This window comes from Lepidochelys kempii, chromosome 3, assembly GCF_965140265.1.
Source record: "Lepidochelys kempii isolate rLepKem1 chromosome 3, rLepKem1.hap2, whole genome shotgun sequence".
NCBI lineage: Eukaryota > Metazoa > Chordata > Testudines > Cheloniidae > Lepidochelys > Lepidochelys kempii.
The window spans coordinates 15,802,678-15,820,813 of NC_133258.1; the positions used below are offsets into that span (position 1 = coordinate 15,802,678).

An 18,136-nucleotide genomic window follows, 5' to 3' on the forward strand; every position below is an offset into this window, starting at 1 on the left:
ATTGTGAATTCTTGTACTTTGGGATCTTGAGTGGCATGGCTAAAGCTCCAGGATATGGCGAAAGTCACTTAGGCATGTTTTAATCCTACTTTAATCTACTGTTCTCATAAATAGGGCTAAGATTGTGTCATGGTTGTTTTTAGTAAAAGTCATGGACCAGTCACGGGCAAAAAATAAAAATGCACAGAAGCTGTGACCGGTCCGTGACTTTTGCTGCTGCAGCTCCATGGCTTCCCCTGCCACAGTGGTGGCTGGGAGCTCTGGGGTTCCCCCTCTGCCTACAGCGGCCGAGAGCTGCAGGGTGACCATATTTCCCAAAGAGAAAACGGGACTGTTACATACAGTGTTACTGAAAGTAGAATTCTAGTGTCCAACCTGGATTTGTGCTGGAAATGGCCCACCTTAATTATGCACATTGTAGGGAGAATGGTCACTTTGGATGAGCTATTACCAGCAGGATAGTGAGTTTGTGTGTGTGGTTTTTGGGAGGGGGGTGAGAGAACCTGGATTTGTGCAGGAAATGGCCCAACTTTATTATCATGCACATTGTGTAAAGAGTTGTCACTTTGGATGGGCTATCACCAGCAGGAGAGTGAATTTGTGTGTGGGGGGGTAGAGGGTGAGAAAACCTGGATTTGTGCTGGAAATGGTCCACCTGATGATCACTTTAGATAAGCTATTACCAGCAGGACAGTGGGGTGGGAGGAGGTGTATAAATAAAGTCTGCTGCAGTTTCCACGGCATGCATCCGATGAAGTGAGCTGTAGCTCATCCCCCCCCCCCGGTGACTGAATTGGAGCTGATCCAGTAAAAGATATTACCTCACCCACCTTCTCTCTCTATTATCCCGAGACCAACACAGCGACAACATTGCAAACATATTTAATTAAAAGACACTATAGAATGATGCAGAGTTGAAAAGAGATTCTTGCAGTGCTCATCCAAGGAGAGTTGTGAGAGTCATGGCACAACTTCAAGTTATTCTCCAGCAATCCAGTGCCTAGTTTTGGTGATTCTACATTCCCGTCTAGAGCAGCTCTCCCCCTCGGGTAGCTTTCCCTGTAAGCACTGTCTCACAGGTTTGACTTGTCTTTCCTTTGTTTGTTTACCTTTGAATAGTGAACTGGAAGTTTTTCCAGCTGCTCCAGACATCTTTGCAAGTCTTAGCTTACTCTGGAGTGCTCAGTGTTCTCCTTAACTTAAACTTCTACTTTGTTTCAATTCAGCAGTTACTCATTCCATTGCTGAAACATACTTAATTGGTCATCAAGCAAGTCTGCAAAATGCCTTCGTGTTTTAATGAGTCAATCTATTCTTGGACAAATCTTATCCATCTCCCATAAGTCTGGTTTTTACCGGGTGGAAGTTAACAGTGCCCTTTGTTGATTGTTCATGCTCAAGGCCAGCTTCTCTCCTCATTTTAACTGAGCTAAGGATCAGTGTTGCTAAACATTCAGGGTTTGTCTACGCTTACAGTGCTGCAGCAGTGCAGCGACATCACAGTCGTGTTTAGTGTACACCAGTGGTCCTCAACCTATTTATCATTTGTTGGCTACATACGTGGCCCACAATGTGTTACCTGGGTTGCAGTTTGAGAACCACAGCGCCCACCCCCCAAGACCTCTATGCCCAGCATCAACGGCCCAGAGACCCCTCCACAGAGTGGGGCCCCGGGTGCGGGGCCACTCAAGGGTGTGGATATTCCACACACCCCAAGTGACACAGGCTATGTCTATGCTGCACACCTTTCAGTGACACAGCCGTGCAGCTAAAAGGTGCTCAGTGTAGCCATTCTTTGTCAGCAGGAGAGAGCTCTCCTGCTGATAAAATTAATCTATCCTCAACGAGAGGCGGTAGGTAGCTTGGTCGGCAGGAGGGCGTCCCTTGCTGACGAAGCATTGTCCACAGTGGTGCTTTTTGTGGATAAAACTTTTGTCGGTCAAGGGGGTGTTTTCTTCCCCCCCAAACCCTTGAAGAACAAAAGTTTTACCAACGAAAGTACACTGTAGACAAAGCCACAGTTATACAGACATAAGTCTGTAGTGTAGACCAGGGCTCAGGCACTTTCATTTTGGAAAGAGCTGCAATAATATGAGATCATTAGTCTATTGTCTTTACGTACACGCACCCGTTCACGTCCATTGTAGGAAGTATGAAATGTTTACTTCTACATAGCTAAGCATTGCACTCGGTATTATAAGATCGCCTTACAAGCGTTACATGAAGTCAGCAAACAGTCTACGCAAAGCAGAGCTTTGTTCTTCCATTTCTGCGGAGACAAGATTTTGGTGTTTGTACTGTAATGTTCTTTTCACACTGTTCAGGGCTGAGCTGTACCTGTGACCCAAGTCTCTCCATGGGCACATCTTTCAACAGACAGGCCTACATCTGCCCTTCCCTGAGAATAAAGTCCATTATTCAGCTCACTTTTGACTGGACTGCCAGGTTACAGCACCTGATTTTCCCCAATAGGCACCCTATTACTTCACCTACACCTTTCCTCCCTACCACCCCCAAATACCCCATGGACTCGCATGAAACACAGTCGCAAGCCTGAGTACTTATTTAAAACACAGTGTTTAACTTTGACAGCACATCAAGAACTTACATTCACACCAAGCCAGAATGTGTCAAATCCAAGCCACTTCCCAGGGCATCACAGACAGCATGTGTGTTTTAAACAGGAGAACTGAAAATCCCAAACATTTTTACACTCCAAGAATGGAAAACAAAACAAACCACTGAGGTGGAATTTTCACATTTGAACTTATTTGGCTTTTGAGCTAACATCTCTCCACTCCCCTCCCCAACCCGAAGTTTCAGTTCTCAAAGGACAAACCAGGGGGGAAGTTACAGGTGAACAAAATCCTTAGTCGAAATGCTGGGGTGGGAGTACAGGTGAAAGGAATTTGGAGCCAGATGGTACCAACAGCTGTGTGCCAACAGCAGATTTTACTTTGGAAGAAAGTTTTGCTATTAAACCCTCTCATAGATTAATGATGTGCTGACTGAGAACAATATTAATTCACTAAGCCACTGAAGGAATTTCTCCTCTCAACCAAAAAAGTCTTGTAGGATGGGAAAAGGACTCATTTAAGATACTGAACAATTCCCATGTGCAAGATGGGAAGTAAGAACTCGCCTTAAGGTGTACAGTCAATCATTGTGGGGTTAGCATTCATTGTACCCCAGGACACACGAGAGTGCAAGAATCAGTGGGGCTTTAATTGCATTTCATTATACAGCAGCCACTGTTCACCATCCCTGACCCTCCCCACCACCACATTATCCACCGTCAGTGAATACTTAAGAATTATGCAAAAAGAAAGAGGAGTACTTGTGGAACTTGAGACTAACCAATTTATCTGGGCATGCATCTGATGAAGTGGGTTTTAGCCCACAAAAGCTTATGCCCAAATAAACTGGTTAGTCTCTAAGGGGCCACAAGTACTCCTCGCTCTTTTTGCAAATACAGACTAACAAGGCTACCATTAAGAATTATGCTTGCTCTACACCTTTCTTGAAAAGAACCCTGTGTAGTCCACATCAGTTAGTATATAGGAGTGACTTATCTAGTCATCCAGCTGGTTTTCTTTGGTGCAGAAGAAAGTGCATATCCACCCAGACAGTGCAAGCACCTTATGGAATTTTTACCACTTACACAGAATTAATCTTCAAAGTAATTCTGGGGTATGGACTGATAACTCAGGAGCTCAAACGTGCCAAAAGCAAATGTGGTATGAACCTACACATGGGGAACACAGAGGGACGCTGCCAGGCCTGGCATTAAACTCCCCCTATCACACCAACTAGTCACCGTAAGACCAGTTGTCTGGATGAAGGGGAAAAAGCTTGGGCTAACTCGGCAGTAGCTATCAAATGGACAAACACCCCCCCCCGAACAATCCCACCTCTACAAGAGAAATTAAACTCCTCTCTCCACCTGCCTGTCACCTCCTGCCCAGTTTCAATTTGTGTGGGAGGCAAGGTTTCTCTCAGATCTGCCAGACCCCAGGCATAACATCTCCCTCTCTAGCCCACGGCTATTATCTTACCATGATGTAGCAAATCAAAGTAAGGCACGTTCTCTCTCACGGAGCTAGCTGAGTTTGGGGCTACCGGCTGGCATGGCTAACACTTTAGAGGATGCCTCCAACGGGTCTGACTGAGTTTTTTTAAATAAAGATGTGAGCTCACACTAAGCATACAATACATGGATGCTGACCATGTTAAGTCATCCCACTGTCAGCCAAAACTTGGGGCTGCTTCTTTTGAAGTGTTCCTTCTGAAACCAGATGGTTAGAAGAATCTGCCAGTGCTCAGGGGCAAAGGGATCTGAACGTACTGCAATACAGACAGATGGGTTACACAGCAGGACCTGCTAAGTAACTAAGAACCAGTTTTGAGACATGCCAATATAACAGTGCTTGAGAACAAGGATTCCATGTCTTCCTGATTATGTTTAATCTTGCTTCAAAGAAAACTGCCAACTTTTTTCTTCTGTTTGCACTTTCCAAGTCTGAATCCCAGAGGAAATCTAAGAGAAGCAACTCCTGTATGTTCCCTTCAGCATTTAGAGGCTATGCAATTCAAGCAATGAACATGGCAAATGAAAGCTTAACAGTATGGATGTGGTATTCAGTAAATTTACATTTAAGAAAAGATCCCTCCCCACCTTTAAATACAGCCCATACACATCCAATTTAACTAGATACTGTGCTCCTGAATTTGGGATTGCCCTAAAATATACATAAACACCATTAAGGAACCAGTTTGGAAGGAGGTTACATATCCAACTATTTAGTCCACTAAGGAAGGAAAGGAGACTGCCATTTTGTAAACTACAGCTATACTTTCAAAGGGCAATTCCATCTATGGTTATAATACTATTCAACCATTCACGTAAAGGTGGATTTAGTGTAGAATCTGTATGGAAAGTTAGCAAATAATGCAAAAATGCATGCCCTAATGCAACAGAGGCAACAGAAGAGTTTTAAGGTCAACAATGCAGCTGCACTGATACTTGCCTGTTTCTGTGTTTGCAAGTTCTATCTCACTATTCCTCCTTCAGTAAGCTAGCAGGCTGCTAGAAACCTTAATGTAACTTGGGACACAGGGTAGAAGATGCAAGACTTTTAGGGAAAGAGGACCCTTTGCTTTCCTCGTCTCAACATTAAATGTAGTCCACTATTTCAAACTCACCTTTTCAAAGTCAACCCTGTTGATGTAGGATGCTTACTGGTAAAATGTGTACAAGAGTATTCACACAAAAACACACACCCCTATGGCACTGAACTGACTTCTTCCCTGCCCTGAAGAGACTGCAATTTTAACAGTCCTGGGGACGAAAGCATAATAAAAGCAGAGCAATTGACCACTGTATCTGGCACACAACTGGTAAGATCTGAGGGCTCTGGGTTTAGACTATAGTGTAGGGTTAATTAAGGAAATGAGTCCAGGCAACAGAGTAAGGGACAACTGCTAGCAAGTGGTGTAAGTTTATCCAGGAGACAAGAGGCTGTATTGCTTGCCATATAACTGCGGAGATGCCAGACACCTACGGTATGTCTACCCTGCTGATGGGAGCGTGCCTCCCAACCCAGGTAGACACATGCCTAAACTACCATGCTAGAAATAGCAGTGTGGATGTTACAGTATAGGTTAGCCAGCCAAATGACAGGGGGAAGGGTTTGGCAGACATGTACTTGGGCAGCTAGCCTGTGCAGCGACATACACACTGCTATCTTTAGCACGCTAGCTCACACCAAGCTACTGTGTCTGTCTACCACCCCGGCTGGGGGAACATGCTCTCAACGGCTGTACAGACACATCCCTAGGGTCAGCTGAAGACTGAGGAACGTTCTCTTGATGCATAGCATTTACAGCTGAAGGAGGTGCCTCTATAAATAGGCAGAGTCCAATTTCTTAAAATGGAAACAAGAGTACAGTTCCTGCATCACTAGTGCAAGGTTGAAAGTACTTTCAATCACCCCAAGCCAGGCAATACTGTCCAAGCAGGAAATGAAAAATTTTACAGGACAAGTCAAGGGACACTTCAGCTAAAGCAGAAGTAGGAGAACCAGAATGAAGAGAACCTGGGATTTCATAGAGCTATGATTTCATTACTCATCTAGTTTAAAGAAAGGCAGACCAAGCTTAGCAGACCAGAGAGACATCTGCAGATCATTAAGTTTCAGTTGCCAGAGTAGCAAGTACTTTCAAAGCAGCTCTCCATTTCTCTCGTCTATTTTGGCAGGTAGACGGACATTAATCCCTGTTCTCAGACACTGCCTGCCAGAGAGACATTGAGATTTACATGTATCCACAAAGGGCTGTTCCTTCACAGACATAACTTCAAGTGCTATATTTTGCCATGTGTGTCTATGCCTTTTAGTGAGGTGCTCCAAACTGTCAGCAGCTCTCTGAAGAGAATAACCTTGCTGTTGTACACAAGACCATCAGGTCACTTGAAAAAATCCAGACACTCCCCGACACAGTTTGTGATTCATTGGGTCCTTTTAATAGCACCCCACCAACAAAAACAACAAAAAACCTAGCTGTAAGTATGTGCACCGGCACTTGTCCAGTGGCCAAATCCCACTTATTCACATGAGTAGCCACAGAAGTCAGTATGACTGAGTCAACAGCCAGAATTGAGCCTTGTAATTCTATTAATTCAGATGACCAACCTGTTCAGTAAGCTCAGTGACAAGTGTCACTTGAAGCCAAAGCATTAGTATGAATAACTAATGTTTACAGCTAAGATGCTAACTATTCATACTACTGTTTCAAATGGCAACCTATTTAGTCCTCTTAATATACTGTTACCTGAATTTTATATTTGTACCTGGACTAATCTCCTCCAGGCAGGGCCTGTACCTTTGTCATCCTGATGAGGCACCACAAGCCTGTGGGGATGTATACAGCAAAATCCATTGCTGGATTGAGTTTATGCACTTGCTGCCTCTCTGTTAAGCCTAGGTCCAAGTCTAAGGGATAGGAATCATTTCCCCCTTCACAGAATACTTTTAGACTCAGGAAGAAGAGTGTATTTTGAAGAATACAAAGTAAAAGCAATTTTACTTTGATGGCAAAAAAGGCATAATATGGCCTGATTTTACCTAGTTCAGAATATTTGACTTTTAAAAGCCAATGACAAATCTACAATGGTATAAGAATCCCCGTGCAAAGTGCACTTTTAATTAGGCACGTTGACATGCACTGCCAATAGTAGTTATATTTGTCAACACTTTGAAGAGTGATACAGAAGGGAAAGTTTAAAGTACAGGTGTGATCTGACTAGGCAACTATGGAGAAATGGCACTTACTCAGATCTGATCCCTTTCCAGCCTGCTTAAATGGGCAACAGATTGTACGCCAAAGCACTGTCAAGCCAGTACAGTGATGAACTTTCCAATCCCTTCCCTCCACTGGCCTTCCCTCAGCACTGGGCCAGGATTAGGGTTGCGATGCCGGGGGTGGACGGAGCATACATATAATTGTGGGTTGCAAAAAAAAAAAAAAAAAAAAAACACACCACAAAAAACCAACACTCCACACCACACACAAAATGCAGTTGGAGCGTCACCTTAGTAAAAAGTTTGGGAAACACTGATCTAATGATCTGAGCACAGAACCGGGATCCAGGAATAGCACAGTTCTTTCTAGGCCTCGCTCTGATACGAACCATCTGCCTGGCCTTGGGCAAACAAAACCATCTGCCTGCCTTTATGTATCTGTAAAATGGAGAATACTTTACTCTGACTCTGAAAGGACTGTAAGGATAAAGACTTTAAAGAACACTTCATTGTCTAAGTGCTGGAAAAAGCACCCTGCAGTAATTGGATTAAAGGATTAAAAAAAAAAAAAAAAAAAAAAAAAAAAGACAGCTGCTTACAAAGCTACTGAATCTTATACAACTCTTTTCTTACCATTTTAATGAAGCCCCTGAGTTGGAGTGTTGCAGATCTAATTTATCCTTATTTATAGAACCTACTATGGCAGTTTCTCCATAGCACCAAAGTCTCAATACTCCTGTGAGGTGGGGAAGCGCTATAATTAAAGAAACTGAGGCATGATTAAGCAGTTGGCCCAAGATCAGACAGAAAACAGAACCCTGGGCTCCTATGTCTTGTTCCATAATCAGAAGGCAATCTTTCTTCCCTTGTGCAGAGAACTGGATTTAACTTCATATAACTGGTTTTAAGATCTGCAGCTAAAGACTGTGCACACAGTACCTAGACTCTCTTGGTGCAGTCTAGATATTGATTTTTACTTTTCCCCCCACCATAGTCCTTTAATCTTTGCAAGTACATCAATCTGCATCATCCACCACTCCAAAAACAGCATAGCTTGCAAAGCCCTCAACAAAAATAGAGAAGTGATGCATATCTTGCGTGGTCCAGATCTTGCAAATGTCAAGTTCTGCACTGAATTTTACAAAGCAAAACTGTAGCTTTGTATAACACACAACAAAGCCACACAAAACTTGGACCACCACAATGCTCAACACAATTCAGACTATTCAAACAATCTTATTGTCTGGGACAACCTAGGTTTATAAACTAGTGAAAAGCAATGGTTATCCAGACAGACTTTAACCTTAGCTAACCTTGAGGTGCAGTGACCTACTGTCACACCCATCTTGAGGCTGAAAATGACAACAAAAACTTGCTGCCTCATTCTTCTGCCATTCAGTGCTGTTTACAAGAAATGGAAGACCCATACCTCTAGCCTGAGGTGCCAGGGAAGGCATTTATCATTGCCACTTGGGCCGCACCCTCATGCACTCCTCCCAAAATGCTGTCTGTGCTTTCCTACAAGATTCAGTATGGGATGCACCTGTTACTCTTGAAATACCAAATAAAATGAGAGACAGGAGGCTACTTTTCAGCCTCTTGTGTTTTAATGGCAGATCAGCAGCTGACCATTGAGGGACAGACATAATCACAAGTTAGTTTTAGAAAAACCTTATACTGGATCAAAAAAAAAAAAAACTAGTCAGACATCCAAATCTGATACGTGGAAAGGATTGGTTATGTGAACTTGGAAAAATTATTTTTCAGTCCTGGTCCAGCTGAGACTTGATAATCTATAGTATCATCATTAACCTTCTCTTTTACCAGGCCCTTAGTAGAATAATTGATGCTTCTTCCCAGACACAGCAGAAGATCAAAAGTGATGGGGCATTTAACACAGGCAAAATTTATGAATAGAGTGATGGTGTTACAAATAAAGAATATATCTGCTCCCTTCCCCTCTATCAGCCATTTAGCAGTCTGATTTCAAGTAACATGAGGGTGGCCGTATTTAACTGCACCTGAAGGGAACAGGGGCTGAGTGAGCTAGAGACCCCCTCTTCCCTCCCAGCATGCTTGGGCCCTCCCCAGCTCATTCCACCATGTTTCTGTGATGCCTGTTATATCAATATCTTCATTTAATACCAGGTACTCAAGTTCACTCATCTTAGTATTTAGACTTCTAGTATCGGAATAGAAGCATACAAGTGGAGCCCTGCATATCCACGGATCGGATGCAGATACAAATTTTGAAACTGTGCAGGGCTCTAAATATAGGGTCTCAAAGGCAGGGCAGTAGCTGTCTGTAGCTCATAGCCTAGGAGGCTACTTCGCTGCCTTCGAGATCCTATATTCCTTCTCCCCCCCATATACAGAGAAAGGGGAGGTGATAGGAGCATGAGGGATTTTGCTGCCTGTCTTGATCTATCACCATGGTTTAGGCAGCCAAATAATTTGGGAAACCTCTCCAGACTTCAATGCCATACCAGCTGAGTTGGAGAAGGAGGCAGCTGCTTCTGCAAAGCAAGTCAGGAAGCCATACTCAGAAGCGGTCAAAGGATGGGCGACACAGAAGACATTTCCTCTACCTCCATTTCTGGAGAAACAGAAGAGCGAGTGGAGAAAATGGAAGGGAAGAAGACAGAGTGGGAAGAAGCTGGAGGGAAATGTGTAACCTAAGGAAGAATATTTAGTGAGGATCAGGAATGTGGGTGAAGATTTGGCTTGCTGTTGATGGACACAGTAGAGTAGAAACTTATGACTGACTTACTAAATGTGATGGTTGCAGATCAATGGCATCTGCAACCAACGTTTTTAACATGGAAGAGGCCTTGAGGAGTTCTGCAGGTAATTAATGGAGAAAGCAAGGGACACTATTCCCTGTATAACCTGCAGTTAATTTCTCGGTTGCTATTACTCACCATGCCCATTGCAGTAGTAGATCCACTTCTCTCTGTTCTGGGTTGGAGTAACGGATTTTTTCAGAGCAGCCTTTTCCACAATGGCACTGGGATCTTGCCGAGGACCCTTCTTCAGAGTTCGTGAGCTTTTCCGAACACTACACACAACTATAACCACGAGAACTAGCAGCAGAAACAGGACGATCATCCACGGTAAGTGTTCATTGATATCAAAATGCTTGTGGGCGTTCTGGCGTGGCGGTCCTCTCTTGGGGGGCACGAAGGGGATGCTCGATTTTTCACCGCTCGTCATCTCCAATGCTGGCTGCAGTTTCAGAACTGACTGGCTATGTTTGTGGTAATAATTTTGCTGGTGATTGGTAGCCCTGGAGTTTGAGATGGTCATGTTGACACCATCCGTCTCATTATCTGAGGTTTCATTGTAAATGTCTGCTGGGTCGACTGTGCCGTTGTACACATTTGGTCTATGAGAGGCAGCAAAGCTGGAAACTGAAGTGTTGACACCTGTGAACAAGAGAGAAATTGAGGACGGGGGGGAGTTGGTTTATTTTTTTAAATCTTAAGCCACACAAAGACCCCACATTTGGAATAGTCATAGCATGCTTCCTGTTAAGTTCCAAACACACAGACTTTGATGGGCTTCTACTTGTCTAGGACATCGAGGTTCAGTTTTAACTACATAAGAAATAAGAACACCACAAAGTTTGTGTCTTACACACCAGTCTGCTCACCTTATCTCTAATTACTTTGGCTTACTTGTTAGACACTGGATTTGTGGCAACTCCTCATTAAAGACTGCTGGGTGATTAGAGGGATGTTGTCAATTTATATTCAGCCTTAATTTTAGACTTTTTAAAAAAGGAAACCACGCAGCTTTTACAGAGCTTAAGGTCAACAGGAAAGCTTCTAACCCACAAACACATTCTCCCATAACGTTTGTAACTCAAATATTGCAGTAGTTAAAATTAAATTGAAACCGACTGAACTGATTTTGGTAAGAGAAATGCAGAACATAAAACGTAAGTAGCTGCAAGAAAATTATCCATTTCAGGAGCCTAGTTGTTCTTAGGAGAGGCTTGAGGTTCCTTGTCCACAAAGTAGGACTTTTAAATTGAAGGCGTTCCTTTAAGGTGTATTTTCTTTACCCATCTCGGAGTTATTTTTATTTCATGAATAGATTTATGCATTAGTGACAGCCCTCAAGTTTTAGTCAATCTTATGAATTAAAAGCCTTGTAAAAGAAGAGCAAAGAATAGCATAGCAGGGACTGTAGCCTAGTCGAGTACTCACAAGGCTAGTATTCCTGAGACTGTTTCTATTCCCAGTCCTACCAGTGACTGGCTGTAACTTTTTGTAGCCATTTAACCTCTGCCTCAGTTTGGCTGTAAACTGCATATGAATCTTGTCCACATTTGAGAGCTACAAATTAAAACCTTAGTAACTATTAAGGATTCAAGCAGAGAGAAAATTTAAACATAATGGAGGAGGTTTGAGGGTGACTAGAAATTTGGGGTGCCTCAATATGAGAATGCGTAATTTCAGACCTGTTAATGAGGTCTAGTTTTCAGGCAACACTGAGCATCTACCCTCTAAATATCAGGTCCCTTTAAGGCACCCCAAACTGAGCACTCCAACCACTGACACCCCAAAAATAATCACTTCTGAAAAGTCTCAGCTAAATGCACTACGAGTTTAGGTTTTTTGTATATTGCTCAGCTTTACTCTGCTAAGTTATTGAGGAATTATTTTGTATATAGTCAAAATGAAAACTATTTGACAGAGACTGGGAACATTTTGTATTTTTGATCATGTTAAAGCAAATAGAGTTAGATATAAAATGTACATTTTCCCCACCAGCAATGGCTTGTGGAAACCTTAAATATAAAAAAATAAGATTTAACATAAGGAGGTTTCACTCCAGACTTAATAGAAATGCCCAAACAGCTCATCTTAAGGTAGGTCATCATGGTACATATAAAAATACTACTGGAAAGGAGATTGTAACTACCTAGAAACCGTTTCAAGCTTCCATCTCTCCTGCAGAAACCACTGTTGGAACAAGGTCCTCCCTGTTCTAGTATGTTGGCTTAGCTCAGATGGGAGTGAACTACTTTTTAAGTGTGTTCCCAAACTGCGTTACAGCCTTAGAGAGCAGCAGCGCCGTTTGAGCCCATCAATGGTGCAAGAGCAAGCGCCCTTTTAACAGCATCAAGGAGCCTAGAGTTCTGCAACTTGGTCCCAACTGAATAGCTGGATTCTTGCTTCACTGCAGCAACATAGCTGTAATTTAAAATTCTAAAACCTGTTATCTTTTTAGTGGGAAAAATCTACCTTCAGGAAGATAAGTGGTAGACGGAACTTCATAGTTTACATCATCCTCTTCTGGGCTCAGTGAAGACATAACTGTGTTAGGAAGAGATGATGAGAACCCACAGATGTGATCGCTTTCCTTAGTTCCTGTCTTTATTACCACCATATTCTTCCCCAAGCAGTTAGTGTATGTTTTGCATCTCATCACACTGGAAGGCACATCAGAAAAGGTACCCCGAGGACATGGTTTACATCTAACATCTTCAGTCTCCGTTCCTTTCTTTCGCACACCCCAGCCAACAGGGCAGACTGAATAAAGGATGCAGGTATCATTAAACTGAAAGGTTCCAGATGGGCAAGTGCACTCGCGGTCAGTCAAGGCAGTGCAGTGCGTTTTCTCAACCATTGGCAGTTTGCAAGGTTTTTGACAGACATGGCATCTCTCTATACCATTCTCATGCTTAGTAAAGGTCCCATCTGCACAAGGGCTACACTCTCTTAAGGTTGTCTTTGTACAGTGCTTAGACACATAGGTTCCTGCTGGACATTTGTCACAGACCAGCTCTTTGTTAGTGGCACGGTCTAGGTGATGATATTTGCCAGAGGAGAGGCTTATGGCATTCTGTTCAGAAGTCAGCTTGGACTGAGCACTAGTGGTGCCAAGAAACACAAGTACCTGAAAGAGAGAAATATGCAAGGTATCAATAAATAAAAAGTAACAGTGAGCCCTATATCAGATCTATCCCTTCACCAATCAGTACTTGGTTAACATTGGAGAGTCATCCAAGGTAACTTCCTGCTTCTTGTACAGTACTGAGAACAGCCCAGATGTCACCAACAACGTGACTGGAGAGGTGGGGGGCCAGGATAAAGTTCTAGTATTCGGGGGAGAAGTGGCCAGTGTGGCTAGGGATTTAGCAGAAGGGGATGCAGAGGAGAGAATGGATTTTGGAGATGTATAGGATTTAGCCGGTGTCTGGATACAACAAGGAATGGACTATACCATCATTTTGATGCTTATAGCACCTTACGTTTAGTCTGTCTGAACAGCACAGTGTAAGCACTACTTCCTGTCCTTGAAGGGATTACAACCTAATTAAGGCTAGATGGCCTGCAACTTGTTTTTAAACACCCTCAATTTCAAAAATATGCACGTAAGACTCAGGACAGGGGAATCCACAGTCGTTTTACATTTTAAGGTAAGAGTTTCAACTAAGGCTTGGTCTACACTTCCGTTAGGTTGCAGACACAGCTAGCTCGACAGAAGAGAGATTCCATCAACACAGCAAAATTGGGGTGGGGGTGTCGTTTCCTACACTGACAGAAAAATTTTTCTGTCAGCATGCACTGTGTCTACGCTCTACAGGATGATGTTGACATAGCTCTGCTGACATAGACATGCAGGTGTAGTCTGTGAAGTATAGATATAACTTTAGTTTCAAACAACCTGAACGCCTCTCTACTTGGGGACCATAGCAGACGCTGAGGAAATTGTGTTACGATATAGGTGAGCCGCAAACATAGGGATGGAGATGTTTACAAACTGATCAGCAGCTGGGCGAGAGATGTACATTCATTCATATGCAAGTCAGGCAGAACTCCACACTAAAGTGTTTTATAACTGGATGTTATTAGGTTTTTCACTCTATAGAATAAGACTCATGCTAGATAAGGTTTTGTTTACATATGCCATCATATTAGTGTTTTAGCCCCATAATCTACTATGTTAGAGGCATTTCATTAAGATATTGACTTTCAGACTGTCTCAAATGCACTGTTAAGATGAAATTTTTATTGGTTTTGGGTTTTTTGTTTGGTTTTTTGGAGGAGGAATGTTATGTCTTATTTCGTTATTCACATCCTATGTCTCGTGGTAATCCAGTTCTACTGTATATGGGACATAGGTTCAATTCCTCATCCCAGTTCTTTGGGCTGACATCCAAGTTTTTAAAGCACTGACCTGCCATGCAGCAAACTAGGATTTGATTCTGGCTAAACTGGGATTGTGAATCATTCTTCAATAGCTATTTCATGTTGTGTCCAGGATTTCCTCCTCTACCCACCCCTATTTCGCTACCCCAGCTTTCACTCTTCAAGTGCAGGCGAGTGTACCAAGTCTCCTATAGATTTCACATAAAAGGTTCCAATGGAATAAAAAAATCCGATTAGAACTGAAAGAATGTCAGTGGGCTCCACCTAAACCAAAGTGGATCCAGACTGCTGGCACTTAACATTAAAAAGGTTGCAGAGCAGTTTTTAAACTAAGAGATGGGGGAAAGCAGATTGCTGCAGAGGCGCATGTGGATCGGACACAGACTTCTCTTAGAGGAGAGTCAATTGATAGAGATTCTCTAGGTTTTAGTCAGGAGGAAGGGATGAAAGAGGACAAAGTATGGGGCACATCAGACGAGAAAACATTCACAAACAATGTGACATCAGAAAAGGGCAGACAAAAACAGTGACAAGTTTTTAAACTGCTTGTACACAAATGCTAGAAGTCTAAATAATAAGATGGGTGAACTAGAGTACCTTGTGTTAAAGGAGGATATTGATATAATAGGCATCACAGAAACCTGGTGGAGTGAGGACAATCAATGGGACACAATCATTCTGGGGTACAAAATATATCGGAAGGACAGAACAGGTCGTGCGGGGGGGAAGAGAGTGGCACTATATGTGAAAGAAAATGTAGAATAAAATGAAATAAAAATCTTAAAATGAATCCACATGTTCCATAGAATCTCTATGGATAGTAGTTCTATGCTCTAATAAGAACAACACAGTAGGGATCTATTATCCACCACCTGACCAGGACAGTGATAGTGATGATTAAATGCTAAGGAAGATTAGAGAGGCTATCAAAAGAAAAAGAAAAGGAGTACTTGTGGCACCTTGGAGACTAACAAATTTATTTGAGCGTAAGTTATCATGAGCTACAGCTCACTTCATCGGATGCATTCTGATGCAAAGACATGATCGGTGTAGAGAAAGTGAATAAGGAAAAATTATTTACTTGTTCCCATAATATAAGAACTAGGGGCCACCAAATGAAATTAACAGGTAGCAGTTTAAGCCAAATGAAAGGAAGTTCTTCACTCAGCGCACAGTCAACCTGTGGAACTCCTTGCTTGAGGAGGTAAGGCTAGGCTAGGACTATAACAAAGTTTAAAAGAGAACTGAATAAATTCATGGAGGTTAAATCCATTAATGGCTATTAGCCAGGATGGGTAAGGAATGGTGTCCCTAGCCTCTGTTTGTCAGAGGGTGGAGATGGATGGCAGGAGAGAGATCACTAGATCATTACCTGTTAGGTTCACTCCCTCTGGGGCACCTGGCACCGGCCACTGACAGTAGACAGGATACTGGGCTGGATAGACCTTTGGTCTGACCCAGTACGGCCGTTCTTATGGGGAAGGCTGTTGCAACACCACAGCCCATCATGCAATATGTGCAGAGTTCTAGAGGACAACTTTCAAATAGTTACAAAATGGAGAAGTTTGATAAATAAACCTAAGTCAAAATTACTTTAGAATAGTGGTTTTCAACCTTTTTCAAATTGCTGACCCCTAAAAAATTTCAAATGGAGGTGTGGACCTCTTTGGAAATCTTTGCAATAGTTTGCAGACCTCCATGGGTCAACAGACCACAGTTTGAAAGTCACTGTTTTATGGTAACAACCACCTTTTGTGGACCTTTAGACATAGTCTGCAGACCTCCAGGGGTTTGTGGACCACAGATTGAAAACCCCCTCCAGGGGTCTGCATCAGAAATCAACTTTGGGAGTTGAGTTATTAAACTAGTGAAGATTTAATTAAATACTGAAACGACTACTGGGATCAAGACCAATAAAACCTATGTATTTTAATCTAACAGCTGGGGAAATGCATCACTTTGCTGTACTATATTGTTACTTGCTCTGCTACCTATTCCAGGATATCAGCCAATGAGAATATTTAAAAACCCAACAAACATGACTCTGCAAAAAGGATACCAATGGAACAGCAAATTACACTGCATCGTTTTTGGTGCAGTCTCCAACTTCCTGGAAACGTATGCTCAGTCTAGCACATTTACATTTCCCCAGCTCAATAATTTATGGCCAAGGATTTGTACAAAACACATAATATTTTATAAAAGGAGAAATTACTTGTGTTCAGAAGTTGACAAGGATGCTTCAGCTGACATGCCAATTATTGTACATCAAATAATGGTTCTGACAGTAAATAAAGCGTTGCATAAAAGGTTTCTCCCCCTCCCCAGTACAGAAATAAAAAAGTCTCTTGCTACAGATAGGGAAACTCCACACTTGGGCCAATCTAGCTACGTAGCTCAGGAGTGTGAAAAACCTCACACCCCAAAAGATGTACTTAAGCCGACCTAAGCCCTGGTATAAATACCACGAGGTCAACAGAAGAATTCCTCTGTTGATCTATTACCTCTTGAGGGGGTGAATTAACGAGCAAGACGGAAAAAACCCTCCCTTGCTGTACAAGCGTCTACGCTGGAGCACTACACTGGCACAGTTACAGGCAAGCCCTAAGGGTATGTCTACAATACGGAGACTATAAATGCAGCCTACAAAGGGTTTTATCTGTTGGCGAAGGAACACCTCCTCCGCACAGCTCAACTGGTCCAACCAATATTGATCTGCCTTTGGTTTGCTGCCCCTCTGGCTCCAGCAGGAGGAAAAAGGGTTGCTTAGCTCTTTCAGATTATGTATTTACTAATAGGGTTTGAAACCTAGCTCATCCAGGGAAGAGTTTGGGGGCAGGCAAGTGATGCCAGGGAGCCAGACTTCTTCCCTGGAGAGAGAGAGAGAAGCAGAGGGGCTGCAGTTTTGCCAGGGGGGAGAGGGGCTGAAGATTTCAGAGTGCTGCAAGACATGCTGTTACTTTAAGAGAGGGACCAGAGAGCATAGGTCCCAGCTGCAGGTGGTGTCAAGGGATTTCTACATCTCACACAACTCTGCTGTGCAGGAGGAGAGGGCAGAAGGAAAGGTGGCACATGGAGAGGCTCAGTGGATTTCTTGGAGGTGGTGAAGATACAGAGCTGTCAACTAAAATGATAGGGGTTTTGAGGGCATGACGGAGGTAAAACATACAAGTCCTTTACACCCTGAATAGTAGGAACAGAGATGACAGAAATGTTTCAAAATACTGGTTTATAAATGGTCTTGAAAGATAACACTCAACAAAAGAGTGATAGATAGAAGAGACTGAATACAGGGGTTTTAAAGGGATAAAAACCTAGTTAAGAGTTTCTCAGACTCTCTCAACCCAGAGCCATGTTAGCAATTCGCCAGAACTCCAGGGAACCAATTCTCATTGAACTGTAGCAGAATACATGTGCATTCCACTGATCACATGAGGGGGAACTAGTGGATTGCAGAAGGCTGCTCAGATCAAGGTAGAACATGGAATTCTGTGCTTTATAGTTTACTTGGACTGCACATCCACACCTGTATTAGAACATGAGGCAGCTGCAGGCCACTGCTGGCCCACACCTCTGATTTCATGAGCATACAAATAAATGACCTAGTTAAAATGTATTTCACGTAACCCCTCACAATTAACTACAGAGCTACATACAGGGGGACATGTTCTGTTT

General features: G+C 42.8%; 1 protein-coding gene across 1 annotated transcript in view; it reads right to left on the reverse strand.

Annotated features, from left to right (window-relative positions):
- The window catches only part of TNFRSF21 (TNF receptor superfamily member 21), a 66,581-nt gene that overhangs the window by 34,526 nt on the left and 13,919 nt on the right, over positions 1–18,136 (reverse strand). Inside the window, exons 2-3 of the mRNA XM_073335809.1 lie at positions 12,551–13,205; positions 10,220–10,723 (exon numbers count right to left, since the gene is read on the reverse strand). Of these exons, the coding sequence (XP_073191910.1) occupies positions 10,220–10,723; positions 12,551–13,205 (1,159 nt within the window). The remainder of the gene's footprint in view (positions 1–10,219; positions 10,724–12,550; positions 13,206–18,136) is intronic.